General features: G+C 34.4%; 2 protein-coding genes and 1 pseudogene across 8 annotated transcripts in view; 1 reads left to right on the top strand and 2 right to left on the bottom strand.

The window, feature by feature from the left end:
* The window catches only part of LOC128682914 (uncharacterized protein), a 343500-nt gene that overhangs the window by 152658 nt on the left and 171499 nt on the right, over nt 1-19343 (top strand). For 5 of the 7 annotated variants that reach the window (XM_053767952.1, XM_053767979.1, XM_053767941.1 and 2 more), the window contains one exon: nt 5993-6048. The exons of the other annotated variants lie outside the window; for them this stretch is intronic. In XM_053767952.1, the coding sequence (XP_053623927.1) occupies nt 5993-6048 (56 nt within the window). The remainder of the gene's footprint in view (nt 1-5992; nt 6049-19343) is intronic. 7 annotated transcript variants of the gene reach the window in all.
* LOC128683047 (sodium-independent sulfate anion transporter-like) lies at nt 14118-16182 on the bottom strand. Its single transcript, XM_053768234.1, has one exon. The coding sequence runs from the start codon at nt 16092-16094 to the stop codon at nt 14343-14345; it is 1752 nt and encodes a 583-aa protein (XP_053624209.1). The 5' UTR covers nt 16095-16182; the 3' UTR covers nt 14118-14342.
* Nucleotides 17460-19337, bottom strand: LOC128683050 (sodium-independent sulfate anion transporter-like; annotated as a pseudogene).

Genomic DNA, 19343 nt, shown 5'->3' with positions numbered 1-19343 from the left:
TTATATCCCAGAGCTGTTTCTATTAAATTTGGCTCATGAGTATGATAAAACCGGTGACAAGATATTGTCCAACGAAGGGTGCCGAAGGCCGTGCGAAGTACAGAGAAAAAGTAAACCGGCCTTTGGGGCTTAACGCTTTGCGGCTGTAAAGCAACAGGGAAAACGCTCAGATTAAAAAGAAAAAAATTAAAAAATATCCGTTAAGTTCCATTTCTGCAGAATTTCGTGTGAATAGTATATAAAATATATGTGTTGTTCCGTACTCAAACTATATCAAATTTCTTCGAAATCGGTAGATTTTTGCGATTAGTGAACAACATACACACATCCAAAACTATTATATCTATAATAATAGGAATAATAAAATATATTTTCATCATAATGAAAACGACCGAGTTTACACTAAGATTAGATTTAGACGAGTTTACTTAGGTGACGAATGAACAATGTTTTTTTGGTGATGAATTTACTTAAGTGACAATGAACAATGTTTTGTTTTTGGTGACGAATTTACTTACGTGACGAATGAACAGAAACCATTATAAATATTGCATCTTGTGTAGACTGCCACAGGAAAAAATTGTGATAAAAATATTTCATTCTAATTAATAGCACATACCAACAAAAATAAGGCAATCTCACTCATACAAATCAAATATTCCCATTGTACATCTGCCAAGGAAATGATAATGGTGAAGTTCATACAAACATGCATGTCTTTTTGATCTATTGCTTGGAAACGAACCAAAAAACTGGAGAGTATTGCATGCAGATCAATTCATTCTAGGTACAGTTGATAACATAGTAAGTTAATTGTATTAAAATTTTAGTAAATGAAATTATAAGTATTTTCAATCAAATTATGGGAGTGCTAAAATACATAGTGATGGTGGTGTAATGGTTAAGACGCCCGCCTGTGGATCGAAAGGTCCCAGGTTCGAATCCTACTCATGCCAAATGAGTTTGTATACAAATCTGACTCATATATAGTAGTTTTCATCGACCACCACTTGTTTCCGGTGAAGGAAAACATCGTGAGGAAACTTGCACACTGGTTGATTATTATTAACTTGTGTGTGAAATGGAGAAGGCAATGGCAAACCACTCCATTAATAATGCCAAGAAAGTTGTTGTGTGTGTTTCGTAATGACCACGACCCTCAGCCTGAGGAATATGACTATGAAGAAGAAAATACATATTGAATAAGCAGTAGTCCGCAGCTTCGCCCGCGGCATATGTTTGACGGCTATATCTGTTCTGAATTTTAATAAAATCAGGAAAGCGGTTCAGTGTTGAAAGCATGACAGACATACAAAAAAACATCGGCATTTATATGATCTAGGTAAAAGTGCTTTATTGTTTGAAATTATTAACACATATTCAAAGAGTCGCAAAATTATTGTGGAATTGAGAAATTTTACTGATTGAGGATTGATCTGATTTAGATTTCTAGACAATACTTAGCCTAGTAGAACTTCCAGTTAAAATAATAATAATAATAACTTCTATTCATAATTCTGCAACAGTTCACACTCCCGCCGAGACCTGCTCATGGGTATATCATTTCATTGGTATATCCGGGAGCGGGTCTTGGCGGGAGACCTGCACAACATCAAAATTCTCCAAAGGGCCTCTACGTGTTGGATCCATATCCCCACGCAAGCCTCTCAAAGGACCGGACTATGTGCCATGAATCCCAAAAGGAGATACAAATAATAATAATAAAGTAATATTTCTAAAATATCAAGATATTTATATAGGTAACAACAAATTTTTCACAAGTTTCACAAGGGTGTAGTAGCAGTAAATGAGACTTACGAAATCGTATCATTTTTATCCAAAAGTAAAAAAAAAACATTGTGTAACTGTGTTAAATATAATAACTACATTAAATATTCAATAATCTTATAACTATACCAATTTGAAACTAGTTAGCGATTTACTAACATTTCTGATCACATTTGCAGTACCGTTTTGGTAATAACAGCGAATTTAAGTCCTCGTTTCAATATTTCACAGCCTTAATATGCAGTTGAATGTACATACACAGTTCGCTATCGAGACTAGCCTTGACTTTGCCAAAAATCAACGTCTAGACTACCAAACGATGTCTTCAGTATAAATTATTTAAATTACATGCAAAAGTGCACTAGGGAAAGAAAATTTTAAGAGAGGTTTCTTTTTCCGTACCTAAAAAGGAATGTTTAATTAATAAGTTTATTTGTTAGACAAATTAAAATAAAACATCGACTTTCAATATTAATTTCGCTACAACTTTTGAACGGTTGAACCGATTTTCATGAAACATGGCTAAGAACACTCGGGATAAAATTATATATGACACAAAAATACGAAAATCGGTTCATCCGTTTGGGAGCTATGATGGCACAGACAGATACACAGACACGTGAAACTGATAACGACCCTCTTTTTGCGTCGGTGATTAAAAATGAAGCCCTACCGTCCGTCCTATAGATATATTTGAGAAGCAAATACAGATAAACGTCTTAAAAGTATTTATTTAATAGTAATTAAACGTTAATAACGTTTTATTTGTTTAATTACTAATAACATCACAGAAAAAATGTTTTGTTATTATTTATTTATATACTTTTTACAATCATGTTTAAAAACTGAAACCTGATTTTTACTCATTTTGTTTATAATATCTCCATCATATTTAATAACAATAATTTTATATATTATTATATTAATTTATTTAGTGATGTGTAAGATGTTGTGGAACACGACACGATCCAAAGCATGGCCGCTAGCACACCAAGGACTGCTTGCGACTATTTTTCAGAAAGCGCATATTATTACGTGAAAATTGATAATGTTATCAATTTACCTTTTCTCTATGAAAGTTAATTAAATTTGATCTAAATCGATGTATAAAGTAAGCCCCAAACGCAGAGGAGTTAAAACTTAACAGCGATCGTAAAATCAGGTATGGTTTCGATTCCTGTGTGTTTGCAATGGGTAAATATTGTGCTTTAGAGAAATAAGAAAAACTCTTGTATGTTTAATATACTTGGTCTGTTCCTCTTAGAAATATTCGGATATTAAACTCCCTTATAGTTTTGTCTAAAAATGGGATATGATACGAATATATTTTTATTTTATTTTAGTCTAATTAGCAAGCAAACAGTCACACGACCTACCTGATGGGAAGTTGTAATCGCAGCCTATGGACGCCAGCAACACTAAGAGTATCAAACACGCGTTTCTGACGCAGAATATATCAATTCACGCATTAGTAATATTAATATAATTCACTAGATGTTGTCCGGGGCTTAGCTCCTGTTTGAATTTTGAGATAAAATCTTGGATAATGTACCTTTCTAATAGTGAAAGAATTTTTGAATTCGGTTCATAGTTTCGTAGAATACCCGCCTCAAACATACAAACTCACAAACGCTTTCCTCTTTGTAATAATAGTATGGATAATCATCAACATGGTCATATTAACAATCCCCACTATTTAAGAATGAATAAGTTTGAATTATGTTTGGATTCATCAGGTTTATTATATTTATTTGTTATCCGTGTTTGGTTAGTACAGTCAACAACACCTCCACCCACCTCCTATCCAAATTCATTGCAACCTCAGCGGTATTACCGCTTCATGCACGGTAACTTGATGTGCTGTTGGATGTACCTGAATCTATAGAATAATCTTTATTCTGCAATTATATCCTGCATTCATGAATGTTTGATGTCGTGTTTATAGCAAGCGTATATATAATATAGATGTGGACTTTTGACGACCTCGGTGGCGCAGTGGTAAGATTCTTGCCACTGAACCGAGAGGTCCCGGGTTCGATCCCCGGTCGGGTCATGATGGAAAATGATCTTTTTCTGATTAGCCCGGGTCTTGGATGTTTATCTATATATGTATTTGTTATAAAATATAGTATCGTTGAGTTAGTATCCCATAACACAAGTCTCGAACTTACTTTGGGGCTAGCTCTATCTGTGTGATTTGTCCTAATATATTTATTTATTTATTTATTATTTATTTATTTTACGGACGCTCAACGGCTGAGGAAGTAACAAGGAACACGATCAGATGAAAGAAAGGGAGAGAGTATCGATCGACGTTGAGTTGATAAACATTATCTCTAGGTATACTTACTCACGTGTACGTCTAGGTGTCGCTATAAAATCTGTTCTACTCTGGCATGGGTTTTACGCGAAATTTTATGGTTTTTGATAAAGTGTCCATAAGAGTGGGCACTTAATCGCATCGGTCAACCGGGGCTTAATAACATGTTTGTAACATCGTATATCGACACTTGATACTCAAGAATATCGATAAATGAATATTTCAAAGCGATTTTTACTTGGCCATTTTTAAACTGAACCGACGTGTTGTCTACACAAATAAAGGGTATGTTTAAAAGCAATTTGGTATCAACCAATACATATAAAACAGAGTATTAGTAGTATTCCGCGTATACCACTCATCGCCAATAATTTTCCATTCCAATTTAAACGCACGCAGTTCCCTGTGACCACTTGCTTGACGATAAATAAGACGAAGGGTCAAAAAAGCTGCTGGTGTCGATCTAAGGACTGGCTGTTTTTCGCATGGCCAACTTTACGTTACTTTCTCGCGAGTCAGCAACGCTTCAGGACTATATATATTGGCTCCCGAAGGGAAGACCTCTAATATTGTATATAAAGAAATTTAAAAAAATAAATTTACTTTATTATTTCTAACTGAATGTGTCTTGGGGCTCCACTGCCGTGAGATACTTTTTGCCGCGAGCGAAGCCGTGGGCAACATCTAGTAATTAATATTTAATAAAATGTGTATAATTGACCTCGAAAATTTATATAAATATTTTGTAATTAATTTAATAATGATGAAAACAATCCCAAGCATGCCTTAATTGAGAATCACTACAAGCCGAATACCTCAACCCTTCCCAAACCTCAAGGGTGGTTCCGGCTCATTGCTCTCAAAACAATGCCGAATTATTTGCACCGAATTATAAATCCCGAAATGGTTTGTTTGTTACTCTCACTCAAAACTCATTTTGATGAAATTGTGTATATACCGGTAAGTAGAATTAAATGACATATATTACATAACATTTTACAATCTTTAAATTCTCACGAATGCAGAGCCTCTTCACGTAAAATCTCGAAAGTTACCCCTTTTTTTGTGCTTCTGTTCTGTTCTGTTAAACCCTTTTTTAAATCTTTGTCGCCGTCGACCGTGCGAAGTGGAGGCGAAAAAGTACATAAACGGACCCTGGGCTCCGCCGCTCAACGGCTGGAAGAAACCGGGAAAACGCTCCGATGAAAGAGAGAGAGAGTATTTCTTAAACACATACTTATAATGTAATCGAGAACGTAACCCTTCACAAGCCGCAGGGGTATTTCCGACACACTGCGCACAGAACAATGTTGCGTTTAATACCGGTATTATTGGCTCGAATTAGATGGTTTGATTCGGACGGCTTAATGAGTTGTACATGAAGCATGAGCTACGAGGAGATGGTTTGTGAACGCAATTGTTACAGATAATAAATGACAGTTATATAGATGATATATAAAGTTATAAGTTAGGTATCGGTTGGTTATTACGAGTATGCTCATAATTTTCCGAGAGAAAAATAATTCGATAGCACTCACAAAATATTTGGTTTGGTTTATCTACTTTTTTGACTGTGTTTAAGAATCTTAGTGCGGCTGATAATAATATTATTATGTTCCGAAATTCCACGGGAATAGCAGTTGACATTCACTCTGCATATATTCTCAGAAATTGCCATTAAAAACTGTTGAAAGGATTTTTCGATGTATTTTTGTTTCTTTAAAATAACTTTATTGTACGGAAAATAGAACAAAAACAAAAATTATTTTCGCTACAATAAAGTTATATATATATAATGATTTCGTTATTTTTTTGATAAATGTTTTTAAATATATTTTGAGGGACAAAGATGCTATGTACTAAAATCTATTTCATTGTTTTCAGGTAAGCACCGTAACGGGCAAATACAAAGTTACATGGACAACAATACAGCTTGTTCAGTAAGTATTCAACTATATCCCAAATTCTTGGAAATTAACGTTAATACCTCCGCATTTGTCACTCTATTGTTCAAAACTTTGCAGCAATGGATTCGGAATTACAGACTTAATTCTAAGTGGGTATTAATTCCGCTATATATCAGATAGTTCGACGTGGTCTTAAGTACCCCTTCTTGCTTTCGAAGGGTTGAGTGGAAATTCATATTTGGGTTGGTATTTAATCGTGCATAAGCTTACTAGGCTTTAAGAAATAATATCTACTATTTTTGATCACATATAATCCTTATACATATCCGATCTGTTCGCGATAAACTCAAAAACTACTTTTAGATTTATCTACTTTTACTTTTTTTTAGATTTTTAGCCGGTTTTCTTTTCACCAATAGATAGTGTCAATCCTGATGAAGTGTTTCTGTTTGTGTTTAAGTGTATTTGGCTACCTAATCACAGTAGTAGGGATGGGCGTCGAATGGACGGACTAGCCCAATCGACGCCCATCCCTTTCGACGGTCCACCGTTCATGCGTCGACTATTGAATTATTAGACGGCTAAAGGAAGCGGTCACGTCGTTTCGTTTCAGTCCGTCGGTTAATGTAGTCCAATAGTCTAATTGTTTAATCAAACAAATGTAAACTTTGTTCCCTGAAACATAGAGTTAATTTGAATAAATATGCATTGGTAGACGAGTAGCCATACTTCGCGACGAACGAATTAACTTCAAGCGACTTTGACCTTTATACCTACCGTTCAAATTGAATGTGCACTGAACGAAAACGTGACGTCGACAAATGCAACTAGTTAATCAACTAGTGTAGTAGGTAGTAAACTTCCTCATTATTTATAAAATCTTTTTTAATTGAAGCTATGGTGGACTTCTAGAACGCTTGATTGTTAGTTACCTATAATAAGTATGATTACTAACTTTTACCCGCGACTTCGCCTGCATGAGTTACTATTCTGCGAAAGCGGAACAAAAACTTTCACCCCCGATTATAGTCAATTAGGGGTTGATTTTTGAAAAAAAATCTACCCTATGTTTGAACGGGAGTCGTTAACTACATATAGTTAACGACTCCCGTTCAAACATAGGGACAGATGGACAGATTTTTATGAAATTTGGTATATATGTATGTGTGTCCAGCGGTTTAGCTGTGAAAGCGGAACAGACAGACAGACAGATTTCACATTTATAATATTAGTATAGATTATTTCAGGACTGCTAAATTTGTTACCCTTCCTGTCATAGTCGGCTTTATCATACAATCAGAAGTAAGTCTTTATTGTGGCCAAATAAACGAGAATTCCGATAAAAATTGTTATTTGATTACAGTTTCGTGCGCGATGTCTATCAGCCGGGGACATATTGCGTTTTCATTGGTCTGCCGGCCGTGTTTGTTTGTTTTGACTTTTTATCACCTGAACCGACCGTTATCGGGGAAAGTTTAGAATTGTTACAAATTATTTTCATGATGGATGACATGATCATTTTTTTGAACTGTAATCTTCGTCAGTATTATTAAAACAAAATACAAGATTTTTACGACCTCGGTGGCGCAGTGGTAAATTGCTTGCCTCTGAACCGAGAGGTCCCGGGTTGTATCCTCGGTCGGGTCATGATGGAAAATGATCTTTTTCTGATTGGCCCGGGTCTTGGATGTTTTTCTATATATGTATTTGTTATAAAATATAGTATCGTTGAATTAATATCCCATAACACAAGTCTCGAACTTATTTTGGGGCTAGCTTAATCTGTGTGATTTGTCCTAATATATTTATTTATTTATACATACAGGTAGACCCTTTATGCGAAGTTTCCAGTAAATACTTATCAGCACTTCCAGAATGAGGGATAAAAAAATAAGCTATGGAAATGTAATCTTGACATGTAAACAAACACTGCACTATTTGAGGTCAATGTTACTCTTGCACTACACAGACAGAGATAAAACTGATATTATTCCCCCTTCAAGATGCTTAGTAATATGCTTAGTATCTACAATTCACAGCCGATTTGATAATTATCATCTTAATATTAAAAATTTAGAAATATTCACTTGAAACTTCGCATTGAGGATCTACTAGAAGAGTTAGCGCCTCTCTAGCTTTAACCCCTTTTTTAATGAATAACAAGACAAATATCCTACTAATAATATAAATGCAAAAGTTTGTGAGGATCTCTGAATGTATATGACGACCTCGGTGGCGTAGTGGCAAGGTTCTTGCCACTGAACCGAGAGGTCCCGGGTTCGATCCCCGGTCGGGTCATGATGGAAAATGATCTTTTTCTGATTGGCCCGGGTCTTGGATGTTTATCTATATATGTATTTGTTATAAAATATAGTATCGTTGAGTTAGTATCCCATAACACAAGTCTCGAACTTACTTTGGGGCTAGTTCAATCTGTGTGATTTGTCCTAATATATTTATATATTTATATATGTTACCGGCCAAACCCGATTCCAGGATAAACTAGTTTTGTCTAGACTAAACTAATTCTTCCTACATGCGATAGGATAAACTGGTATTACCTAGGCTAAACCAGATCGTCCTAAGCCTGATAGGATAAACCAATTTAGCCTGGGCCAAACTTGGTTATCCTAATAGAAATACACACTCTCAGGATAAACAGGCATGGTCTAGTCTAAACATTATAGAATATCTAGAAAGACAAAATAAATAGGTAAATTTAATAAAATGCTATTTAATTAAGCTTGTTGGACTAAGCTAAATTAATTTAGACCAGGTCATTCCTGTTTAAGCTGAGTGTGTTTATTTCTATCAGGAGAAACTAGTTTGGCCTAGGATAAACTCATTTTTCCAACATGCGATAGGATGAACTAGTATAGCCTAGGCTAAACCAGTTTATCCTATCGCATGTAGGAATAATTAGTTGAGCCTAGGCAAAACTAGTTAATTCTGAAATCGGATTTAGCCGGTAACATATGTTTGTTGCTCTTTCACGCAAAATCTGCGTTTGACAGATTGTTATTAAATTTGGTAGTACACGGGTAATATAACCTGTAATAACACATAGGGTACTTTTTATCCGGAAATTCCCACGGCAGCGAAGCCCCGGGGCGCATCTTGTTCTATATAAGTTTTTTACATCTACTTAGCAGGTAAAATATAAGTAGAGTTACGAGAGCAACTCCGAGCAATAGATACTTTTAATAGAAACACTTATGCCTCCATCTACAAGAAGGGAGTTAGTACTGTTAACAAAACCATCTAACTTCGCTCGTTTATCACTGCTGCCGAAAGTTTCTGAGATCTGGTCTGTAATCCAGACTGAGGTTGTTATTAAATTGAATTATTTCAGTCAAGGTTATGACGTTATATTTTAAAAAGAGTTGTTTTTATAAATCGTACGTATCCTAATCCTAACTAATATTATAAATGCTAAAGTCTGTTAGTTTGTTACCTCTTCACGCTTTACCTACTCAGCCAATCTTTTTGAAATTTTGTATACATGTAGTTTGAAGTATTGAGAAGGACAAAGAAAACCTTTCATCCCGAAAAAAGAACTGTTCCCCTGGGAAATATAGGAGGGCGAGGCCGCGGACAAAAGTTAGTTTAAAAATATTTCAAATCTATTTTAAATTTACACATTGCAACTATTACTGTATTCGTTAACTTTTAATTTTGTATTTGTATTAACTTTTAATAACATTGTTTTCCTTACTTTTTATAAATCCTCTGTCGCGTCTGTCTGTTTGATAAACTCAAAAATGATTGCACTGATTTTCATGCGGTTTTCACCAATAGATGGTGCTATTCCTGAGGTAGGTTTAGGTGTATAATTTTTTATGTTTTTACCTGAGCGAAGCCGGGACGGAGCGCTAGTATTCGTGTATATACCATGCCAGCAGCTACGCGACTATGTTTGACCTTTGATGTACTAAACAAAATTTAAAATAACGTTGTCAATGTTTGTTAATTTATTACTTTTATCACTGTATTTTCATGTTTTGATCTTATTTTAGTAGGTGTAGACATTTCAGAGATATTATCCCAAAGACAAAAAACAACGAAGCCATATGTTGTAAAGATTGTATCAAGATAGCTTAGCATATATAGATTTCATTCGCAGATTTCGACACCTATTTGTTATCGTGATTTGCGTAGTTCTTTATCACTGTGATACGGAAGACTTCTTAATAATATTATCTTAAATATTTTAAAACTGACATACTGTACCGACCCTACAATATATGGGACAGATAGAGGTAGACATACAAGTGATGAAGTTATCTTAAACATTGTAGGCACAGCGCAGACTGATTAATTGTCTGCCTGTCCGTCAAAAAGTTGTAAATAAATACCTACATACCTTCATTTATTAGCTGTTCAATTTCAAGTAAAATCAGAAATATTTCAAACCATTGTTAATGGGTAAACCATTAACAATAGTCCAAAATTACTCTCTTAACCAAAACCCTCAGAAACTTCAAATACAGTTATATATCAAGGACCAACTAGAACAAAATGAGTGACGAGGAGGTTGCTATTGGCAACTCACGGCTCATTTGCTTGGTATTTCATTACCTCTGTCTGAAACAGAGCTCACTTGACAAGGGCTAAACGACCCTAAACGTAAAAGACCCAAGCAGCTGTAACATCCAAATATAGACTTTAAAATCGCACGCACAAGAACCATTCGTAATCATTCCATAAAGGTGATGCATGAATTTGAAAGTTACAACGTTACTTTTGATGATGAACATGCAAATTTGAATCTTAATGATAGAGCCATAACAATTGATGTTAACGAAATTGGACATATAGAAATATTTGAGAGGCATGAGGTAGTGTTAATATTAATACGTGGGTTTGTTTTAGATGCGACCCGAATTAAACCGGCGTTTAACGTGAGCAGGAGATTAATTGGCACAGAAATATGGCTTGTGTACAGTTGCGAAATTTTAATGACAGTTCAGCAATTAACCTACGCTTTGATAAACGGGATGTGGAAACAGACGAATATATTACGACTGTTTAAATGTTTCCTCAGTGCGGATGATTCGTTTTGGGGTCATTTGTCATAAAACTGGGATATTGATTAAAGATTAAAATATTACATTTTATACACATGAAATATCATGACTTGATTTTTTTGTCTGGTGCAAATAAATTTTGAGAGAGATCATAGTACTAATGTTCAAATTATTGACTTTGAAATAGAATATCCATGTACTAAAAGAATTTGGTGTAAATATGAATTAATGATGTGTAAAAACATCATCATTATTTGAATTAGGAATAGATCCTATTTATTCCAAATTTACTACAATATTCTTCGCGACAATGAATCCCATCTTCACAGATGAGGTATTTCCTTGCAAATCAGTACATAACGCCGAGGTTAATCATCTGGAAACTATTCTCTATTCAGAGGCTTGAAATTTACAAAAAAAATAGCCAAGAGACAATCTCACTTTTAGTGATGCGAATTCCGTATATTTTTTACTATTCTTGGACTACCATTTGTAATGACAAGATGAAATATCCATGAATTAAGAACACTCAAATCCGAGATCTGATTTTTCATAAATTTATTTGCTTGTTGTTGATCGTACCTGTGTATTTTATTGTCTATAAGCGGCCCGTCCCGGCTTCGCTCGGTTAAAACCATAATAAATTATACATTTCTTATCACTTTAATTAGCAATCACAATATATATTTAAAAAAACCGCATGAAAATCCGGACATGCGGCTGCTAGCGACTTTGTTTTATACTTTGTGATAGTGATTTCATTTCAAACAGAATGTATGTAATCAAATAAGCAATCTTAATGAATTCACCAACATTTTCAGGCAGACATAATAAGAAATTCTTCCGTCAGATTTTCAGAACCCTAAAAAGCCTCCAGGGCGCTGTTTCCACTTGAGCTAAACTGACCAATTTAACATGAGCCATGGACTACGCAGTGTTTCATTCAAATTTGGATGAATCAATAGAGATGCGAGGGGCCAAGTTGGACTGGACAGCGGACGACAACTGTATTCACTGAACCATTATTTCCACGTGATTTGATGTGTCATTGCCATGGTCTCGTGTGTTAGATAACGTTAAAGATGGATCAGGCAACCAACGCATTATCTTTTCATACAAAATCGTTCATCCTAAAAACTGTTAAGGCAGCTGAACATGAACTGTAACTATGGCTAAATCTGAATACTGAATCTAAATAACTTGTAATGTTGTGTTTTATATAAGTATGACAATTAGTGGCCCGCTACGCTCGGGCAAAACCATAATAAATTAAACAACTTCTTTTTTAATAATAAGGTCAATACATGATCATTATAAATCTATAATTTAGTAAAAAGCCTTCCTCTTGAATCACTTTATTTATCAACAAACCCGAATAAAAATACATTGCGTATAGTTTTGTAGATCTAAGCATACGTAGGGACAGACAGGCAGCGGGAAGAGACTTTGTTTTTATACTCTGTATTGATATTGATGATGTATGACGATATATTAATATTTTTTGTATTCATTTGAAATGTATACTGTAATTTTTTTCTCCTTAAGAGATCACATTCATAACGAGGGCGACCCGCTCCGGCCATCCGTGGTTCAATGGCATGAAATTGTAAAAGTCAGGTTAATTTTTCAGCATCAGCATAAAAATTTAAATAATAGCTAACCTTAGTACCGGCACGTCATTAATTTTAGCCTGCTATTTCATTATTTATATTATTAGCCCTAAACATAATTTGACCTACGTGACGGAATTCGGATTAGTTTCAAGGTCATGGATTGCGTTTCCTAATACGATTTGGTGTTCTAGTAATTTTTGATATAAGGTTATAACTTAATGCCCAATTGATTCAAATTTTTCATGCTCATTCGTAAGAAACGCAATATTTTGTTGATATTAACTAAGAACTATTAACTTTAAGAACGACTTCTTAAATTTATTGATTGATATTTTTTGTCAATGGATAAAATATGACTACACGACAATTCGTGCAAAAGATGGCAAACTTTTAAACCCAATTTCTTGATTACAAAAAGTATAGACTTCTTTAAAATTAACCTGGTTAAACTAGACGAGGACAGGCATCTTTTTCAATGTATTTTCAACCGAACGTATTTTCAGTATGTTGAACCGAAGCTGATCTGTTTCATCGGAGATCGATCCGTGAGGGGACAGCTCCGGATAAGTTTGTCACAAATTTTTGATCCCCTCAATATTTCTATTGCTCAGTTGAACGCCTCAAAGGGGGTGTCGCGTTCATAATATTTATTAACCTGACTCAGCACTTCTGAGAATGATAGATTTGTGATTTATATAGCTAAATCTGGTGCGTAAGTTGTTTAGATAACAAAAGTTTGTATACTTGCCGATATACGCTCAATTTCATTTAAAATTTTACTTATTACCATTTATATACTATAAGATCTCTTTGTTGAATTTTGTGAATTATTGAGAGGTTTTGCCATTGTTTTGCCATCCATTCTACAACTGTGAACCGCAAATTCCGTACAATACAGACGGACAACATAAAAAATATTTTTTTTTTGCTTCTATTAGTCCCATAAAGACCCTCCAATTATTTTTCTTTAATATCTTCTACGTACAGACAAAGCCCAGTTATTTTATTATATATGTATAGATAAATTTCTTTAACTGTCCAAACTTGTTCTCAAGTGTTACTTCCTAAAGCACCCTCTACAAAATATATTAAATCACCCTAATTTTCCTCAATTTCCGACACTCGTAGTCGTGATAGCACACTGCACTGAAATAGTTTCCGAGATATGAGACGTGTATGTTTGAACGTCTGTGTTAGTTCCGGACTGAAAACTCGTTTCTTGGAGCTTTAGATGTGAGCTTTCAGCACAAATATGTTTAAAAGAATCTTAGTGTTTGTAGAAAGATTCTAGCTACATTTCTGTAAAATGAATTTTAAAAATTTTGAGAATTTTGTTCTGCAGAAGAATATTTCTCACATATTTTTTTATAAATTAAGATGTATTTTTATTCCAGTTTCATAAACTTTTCCGGTATGTATGAGATAGATAGAGATAGCTAGATGGAGAAAAAAAACAAGTGCATATCATCAATTTAATTTACTCAACTTCTTAAGTTTCATATTTTATCATTTTCATCTTAAGTATAATATAAAATAGAATATTTACAAAGTATTCAACTAAAATATTATTCCTATTTAGTTTACTTTATCCTGTTAAATATATATATAGTATACTACAACGACGTTACTTAGTAATGTTATATACTACTATACTATACTATACAACTTCTATACTATGTATCTACAGTTATACTTCTTTATGTACAACATTCGACAACTCATTCAAATTTGTTGAACTCACAAAATTTTTGCCCAAATTTGGATCAATATCAAGGCACATATCTTTTAATCGTGGGTCAAAATCAGAAAATAAAATTCTGCGTCCACTCTTTTCGAAATCAACAGCAGCCGACACCAAATTATCTGCCACTGTTATGTCCATATTGCGAAGGTTTGATCCATCGACTATAACAATAGTACCTTTGTCAGTTTTAAAAGAAATATCGATGATAGCCTTCCTTGTATGTTCAGCAGCACAATAAGCTAATCTTTCTGTCAGTGACATAACTATTAATTCACTATTGCCATCTTTTTTTATATCCACATCGATACGTGGTCTAGCTGATATATACATTAACATCATTGCTTCCATTACTATTCCTGATACAATACCATATTCTAACCCAACAAACAGACATACTATTACTGTAAAAATAAACAAGAAAAATTCTCTTTTAGTGTATTTCCAAAGCCTTATAACTATGTCGGTATGTAACATGTAAAACATGGCTGTCATAATTAAACCAGCTAGCGTAGCTTTTGGTATGTAAGCAAATGTGGACGTCAGTAGTGTCAATGCTGTGATTATAATTATTACACAAACTACGCCTCCAGCTTGAGTTTGTACACCAGAAGCATGGTTAAGAGCAGTTCTAGTAAAAGATCCGGTAACTGGCATGCTGCTTGCAAAGGATCCAACTACATTGCATAGTCCAAGAGCAATAAGCTCTTGAGTAGCATCTACTTGAAGTCCATCAGCGAAGGCTTTTGCAATCGCAACAGACTCCAAAATACCAACAAGGGGTAATACAATAGATTTGGCACCAAGGACCTCGAGCATTTCTACAAAGTTATAAGGTACGCCATCTACAACAGTATAGAATGGTGGTAATTCAAACTTAGGTAACCCTTGTCCTATATCACCAATTAAGGCAGCTGGTTCAATATCCCATTGGCTTTTTACGATAAAGGCAGCCGCAATTCCGATTATTACAACTACGGCGTTTCTTGATAACGAGACAAACCATCGCATTTGTTTAACAACTCCGTCACTTCTTTTACATCCTACACCAGCTTTTTTAAGAAATACTAATATTAAAATAGTAGTTAATCCAAATACACTATCCCACAATTGAATAGTGGTAAAATTTGCGAAAAAGTTTCCCATCGACAATCTAAAATTATGTCCAGATGATCCACTTAAACCTAATAATGGTTTTAACTGAGATGATGCGATTTGCATTGCACTTGCTGTAGTAAATCCATTGATAACAGGCATAGATATAAATTGCACTAAAAATCCAAGTTTCAAAACACCTAAGACTAATTGTGCTATACCAGTAAGAAATGCTGCCAACACTGCGAAATCTGGAGAATATCCACTCACATATTTCCCGGTTAACGTCGATACGATAGCGGTAGGTCCAACTGTAACACTTTTGCAACTACCAAACACCATATAGACGACTCCTGCAGTTAGAGAGGCATATAATCCGTATGCTGGTGGAAGACCAGCTACAACTGCGTACGCAATGCCTTGGGGTATAGCTGTTAATCCAACAGTCACGCCAGCTATCAGATCTTGAATTAAAAAAGAAACACTATATTTCGGAAGCCATTCCAATATTGGGAGACGTTTTTTCAATATTTTGACGCTGCACAAATCTTGACCACAGGTTTTAAGCCTTCGCCTTAGTAAAATATTTGCACTGATCGTCATGTTAATTTGTCCACCACTCACAGTATACTGTATTTCCTTTAAAGAAAACACTTGTCCAGTTGTTATCAGTTATCGTGATTTATTCCATGCTGAAGTACAATCGATTTGTTAATCTCAGTGATAAAATTGTATATTTGATTAATAAACGTATCAAACTGATGTTATCTGGATTATCAGTCTAGTTCTTATTTATTTTGAAGTTCATCTTAAATATATGTCCAATGTATAGATTCACGTTTTGTTATTCTTCCATTACATAAAAAAATACAAAATTAACATTATAATATGTTGAAATTATGTTCAGTAAATTATAGAAAGGACCAAAACGACGATATTTATTAAAAAAAAACAGTCAAACAAAGACAATATTTAATCCAACTAGATGCCAAAACATTACACTTTTTCACCATCTCACGCATTGATTGCAATAAGTCGTGATGTTATCGACATTTCAGCCTGTGTTCGGACGATAGGGTAGTGGGTTCGACTCGGGCTGGGTAGATAACGGTGATGGAGGTGTGCATGGTTCCGCATACGGGGCCAGCATTATAGCAGACCAAGTTTAAACTGATGCTAGTGTTAGCCAAATTGGACTTTTGGTTAAAGATTATAAGGATAAATGAACGATATTTGGATGACTTTGTTTCGATTGCTTGAAAGTGTTGTGTTTTTGGAGATTTATTTTTGCGAAATATGATGTGCAAGTGTTTATTTCAAAGGGAAAAGCAATTACTACCGTTTTCACAAATTAATTTTATGGATCAATGATGGCATCACAAGATAAAGTGTATTTATAAAATACAATTAATTATCTTTTTATCGCAGTAAATAAAAACTAAGACACTACTCTAAGCTATTCAAAATGTGACTTCAAATTAAGTGATCACATTAATCATTTCCACGTCACCAACTTTTTGAAGGAACTACTTTTTAATAGATGTTTTAAAAACAGGAGCGGGGTTCATAATAGTCAATAACGTGGTAATTACTGGGGGTCTGATGATCCATCATCATTTAGCTCTATGGAATCAACTGCAGTATGTAGGGGAAGTTTAATAACCTCTTAAATTAAATTGAAGTTGTTAAATGTACCTAGCTAGATTTTTTCATTATTGTTCCGTATAATATTAACGTTATTAGTAATTTCCCACTCGATTACTATTTTCTACGTAGGTATTTAAAAAGATAATTTATATTGACTTAAGTGTAAGGGGTAGAATAGAAAAAACTTTATAGTAACAATATAAATATTTATTAAACCTTTAACTTAAATCTAAGATATTACTTAATCAGTACATTTTTATATTACAAAGCATTTCATACTTCCAAACCTAATATATCATTTCTATATTAAGTGGAATTAAATATATCGAATAAAAATCTATATTTTAATGAAATAAAACTTGAGATAAAATTATTTAAAACCTGAATTAGAAATCAGGTATATAATTCAGTATTTTGATCATTACCAAAGAAATTAATAAGTTTCATACTTATTTCTGTATTTCCACAGTCAAATTAAACACATTAGGAATAGTAATGAAGTATTCAGCTAGCTTCGGATTTATATCTACACACAGATTCTTTAGTTTGGGGCAAAAATTGGCAAAAATAATTTTACGAGAGTTTTTCTCAAAATCTCTCGCCGCAGACATTAGATTTTCAGCTGCCGTGATATCCATTCGTTTCAAACTTGCTCCATCAACAACAATAACCGATTCACTATCAGAATTAATTGATGTTTTAATCACTGCTTTTCTTATATGTTCGGCAGCACAATATGTTATATCATCGCTTAATGGTATAATGAATAATTCACCTTGTACACTTTTCATATGTTTTATTTCCAGTTTTGGCCGTGCTGTTTTATATAAAAGCATAGCTGCTTCAATACAAATGCCGACTAAAATACCGTATTCCAGTCCAAAGAAAAGACAAACGATTGTTGTTATCACAAATAAGAAGAATTCGCGTTTCGTGTGTCTCCAAAGCCTCATCATTGCATTATAGTCTAGCATTGAAAACATAGCAGTAATGATTAAACCAGCTAACGATGCCTTTGGTATGAAATAAAATGTTGAAGTGAACATTGTCAATGCGGCAATAATAATAAGAATCTTTGTAACTCCACCAGCTTGAGTCTGTACCCCAGAAGCATAGTTTAACGCAGTTCTCGTAAAAGACCCAGTAATTGGCATGCTCTTAGCACATGAGCCAATGATGTTACACATTCCAATAGCAATCAACTCTTGAGTAGCATCCACTGGTTCTCCATCCGCAAAGGCTTTCGATATTGCAACAGTTTCCAGGACGGCCACAAATGGTAACACAATTGATTTTGCTCCTAAAACCGTTACCATATCAATGAAATCCAATGTTTCATTATCAACTGTAGTTGAAAATGGCGGGATTCCAATTGCAGGTAATCCATTCCCAACATCACCAATTAATTGTAAAGGTTCACTGTCAAGTGTTACTTTCAAAATATAAGCCAGAATCATACCAACAATTACAACAATGGCATTTCTTGCTAATGAGAAGAACCAACAAAATTGACGAAATATATTGTCAGTGCGCTTACATCCGTCTCCCATCCTCTTCAGCAATAATAACATGATGATAGTCGAAGTGCTCAATAAAGGATCCCAAAGTTTTGCAGTTTTGATGTTTATAAAGAAGTTGTAAAAAGATTCTCCAAAAGTGTTTCCTGATGGTCCGGCCAATCCAAAATATGCTTTGAGTTGAGCTGCAGCAATCTGCATAGCAGCAGCGGTAGTAAACCCATTTATAACTGGCATTGATATAAAATCAATTAGAAAACCAAGTCTGAAAATGCCCAAAATCAACTGGACTACACCAGATAAGAAAGATGCTAGAATTGCAAAATCTGGAGAATAATCTGAAACGTATCGTGAAATCATCGATGCAAGTATAGCTGTTGGTCCAACAGTAACACTTTTGCAGCTTCCAAATATCATGTAAACAATTCCAGACGTCAGAGAAGCATACAGTCTATATTCAATCCAGCAATAACTGCGTAAGCGATTCCTTGCGGTATCGCTGTCAAACCAACCGTCACTCCAGCTATTATATCTTGGAAGAAATAATCCACACTATAGTTTGGAAGCCATACTAATACTGGTAAACGTTTCTTCAATGTTTTTATACTACACATATTTCGGGCACTGCGTTTTAGTCTATTCCGTATCGTCTTCCTCTCTGGATTTACTGACATCGTTCAGAGGTGCA

This window comes from Plodia interpunctella, chromosome 3 (assembly GCF_027563975.2).
Source record: "Plodia interpunctella isolate USDA-ARS_2022_Savannah chromosome 3, ilPloInte3.2, whole genome shotgun sequence".
In the NCBI taxonomy this organism is placed as follows: Eukaryota; Metazoa; Arthropoda; class Insecta; order Lepidoptera; family Pyralidae; genus Plodia; species Plodia interpunctella.
The sequence above is the reverse complement of the archived record's forward strand: the minus strand, read 5'-3'. Positions and strand labels throughout refer to the sequence as shown.

Coding starts and splice junctions, on each gene's coding strand:
- LOC128683047 (XM_053768234.1), bottom strand. CDS start 16,094: ATGACGATCAGTGCAAATATTTTACTAAGGCGAAGGCTTAAAACCTGT.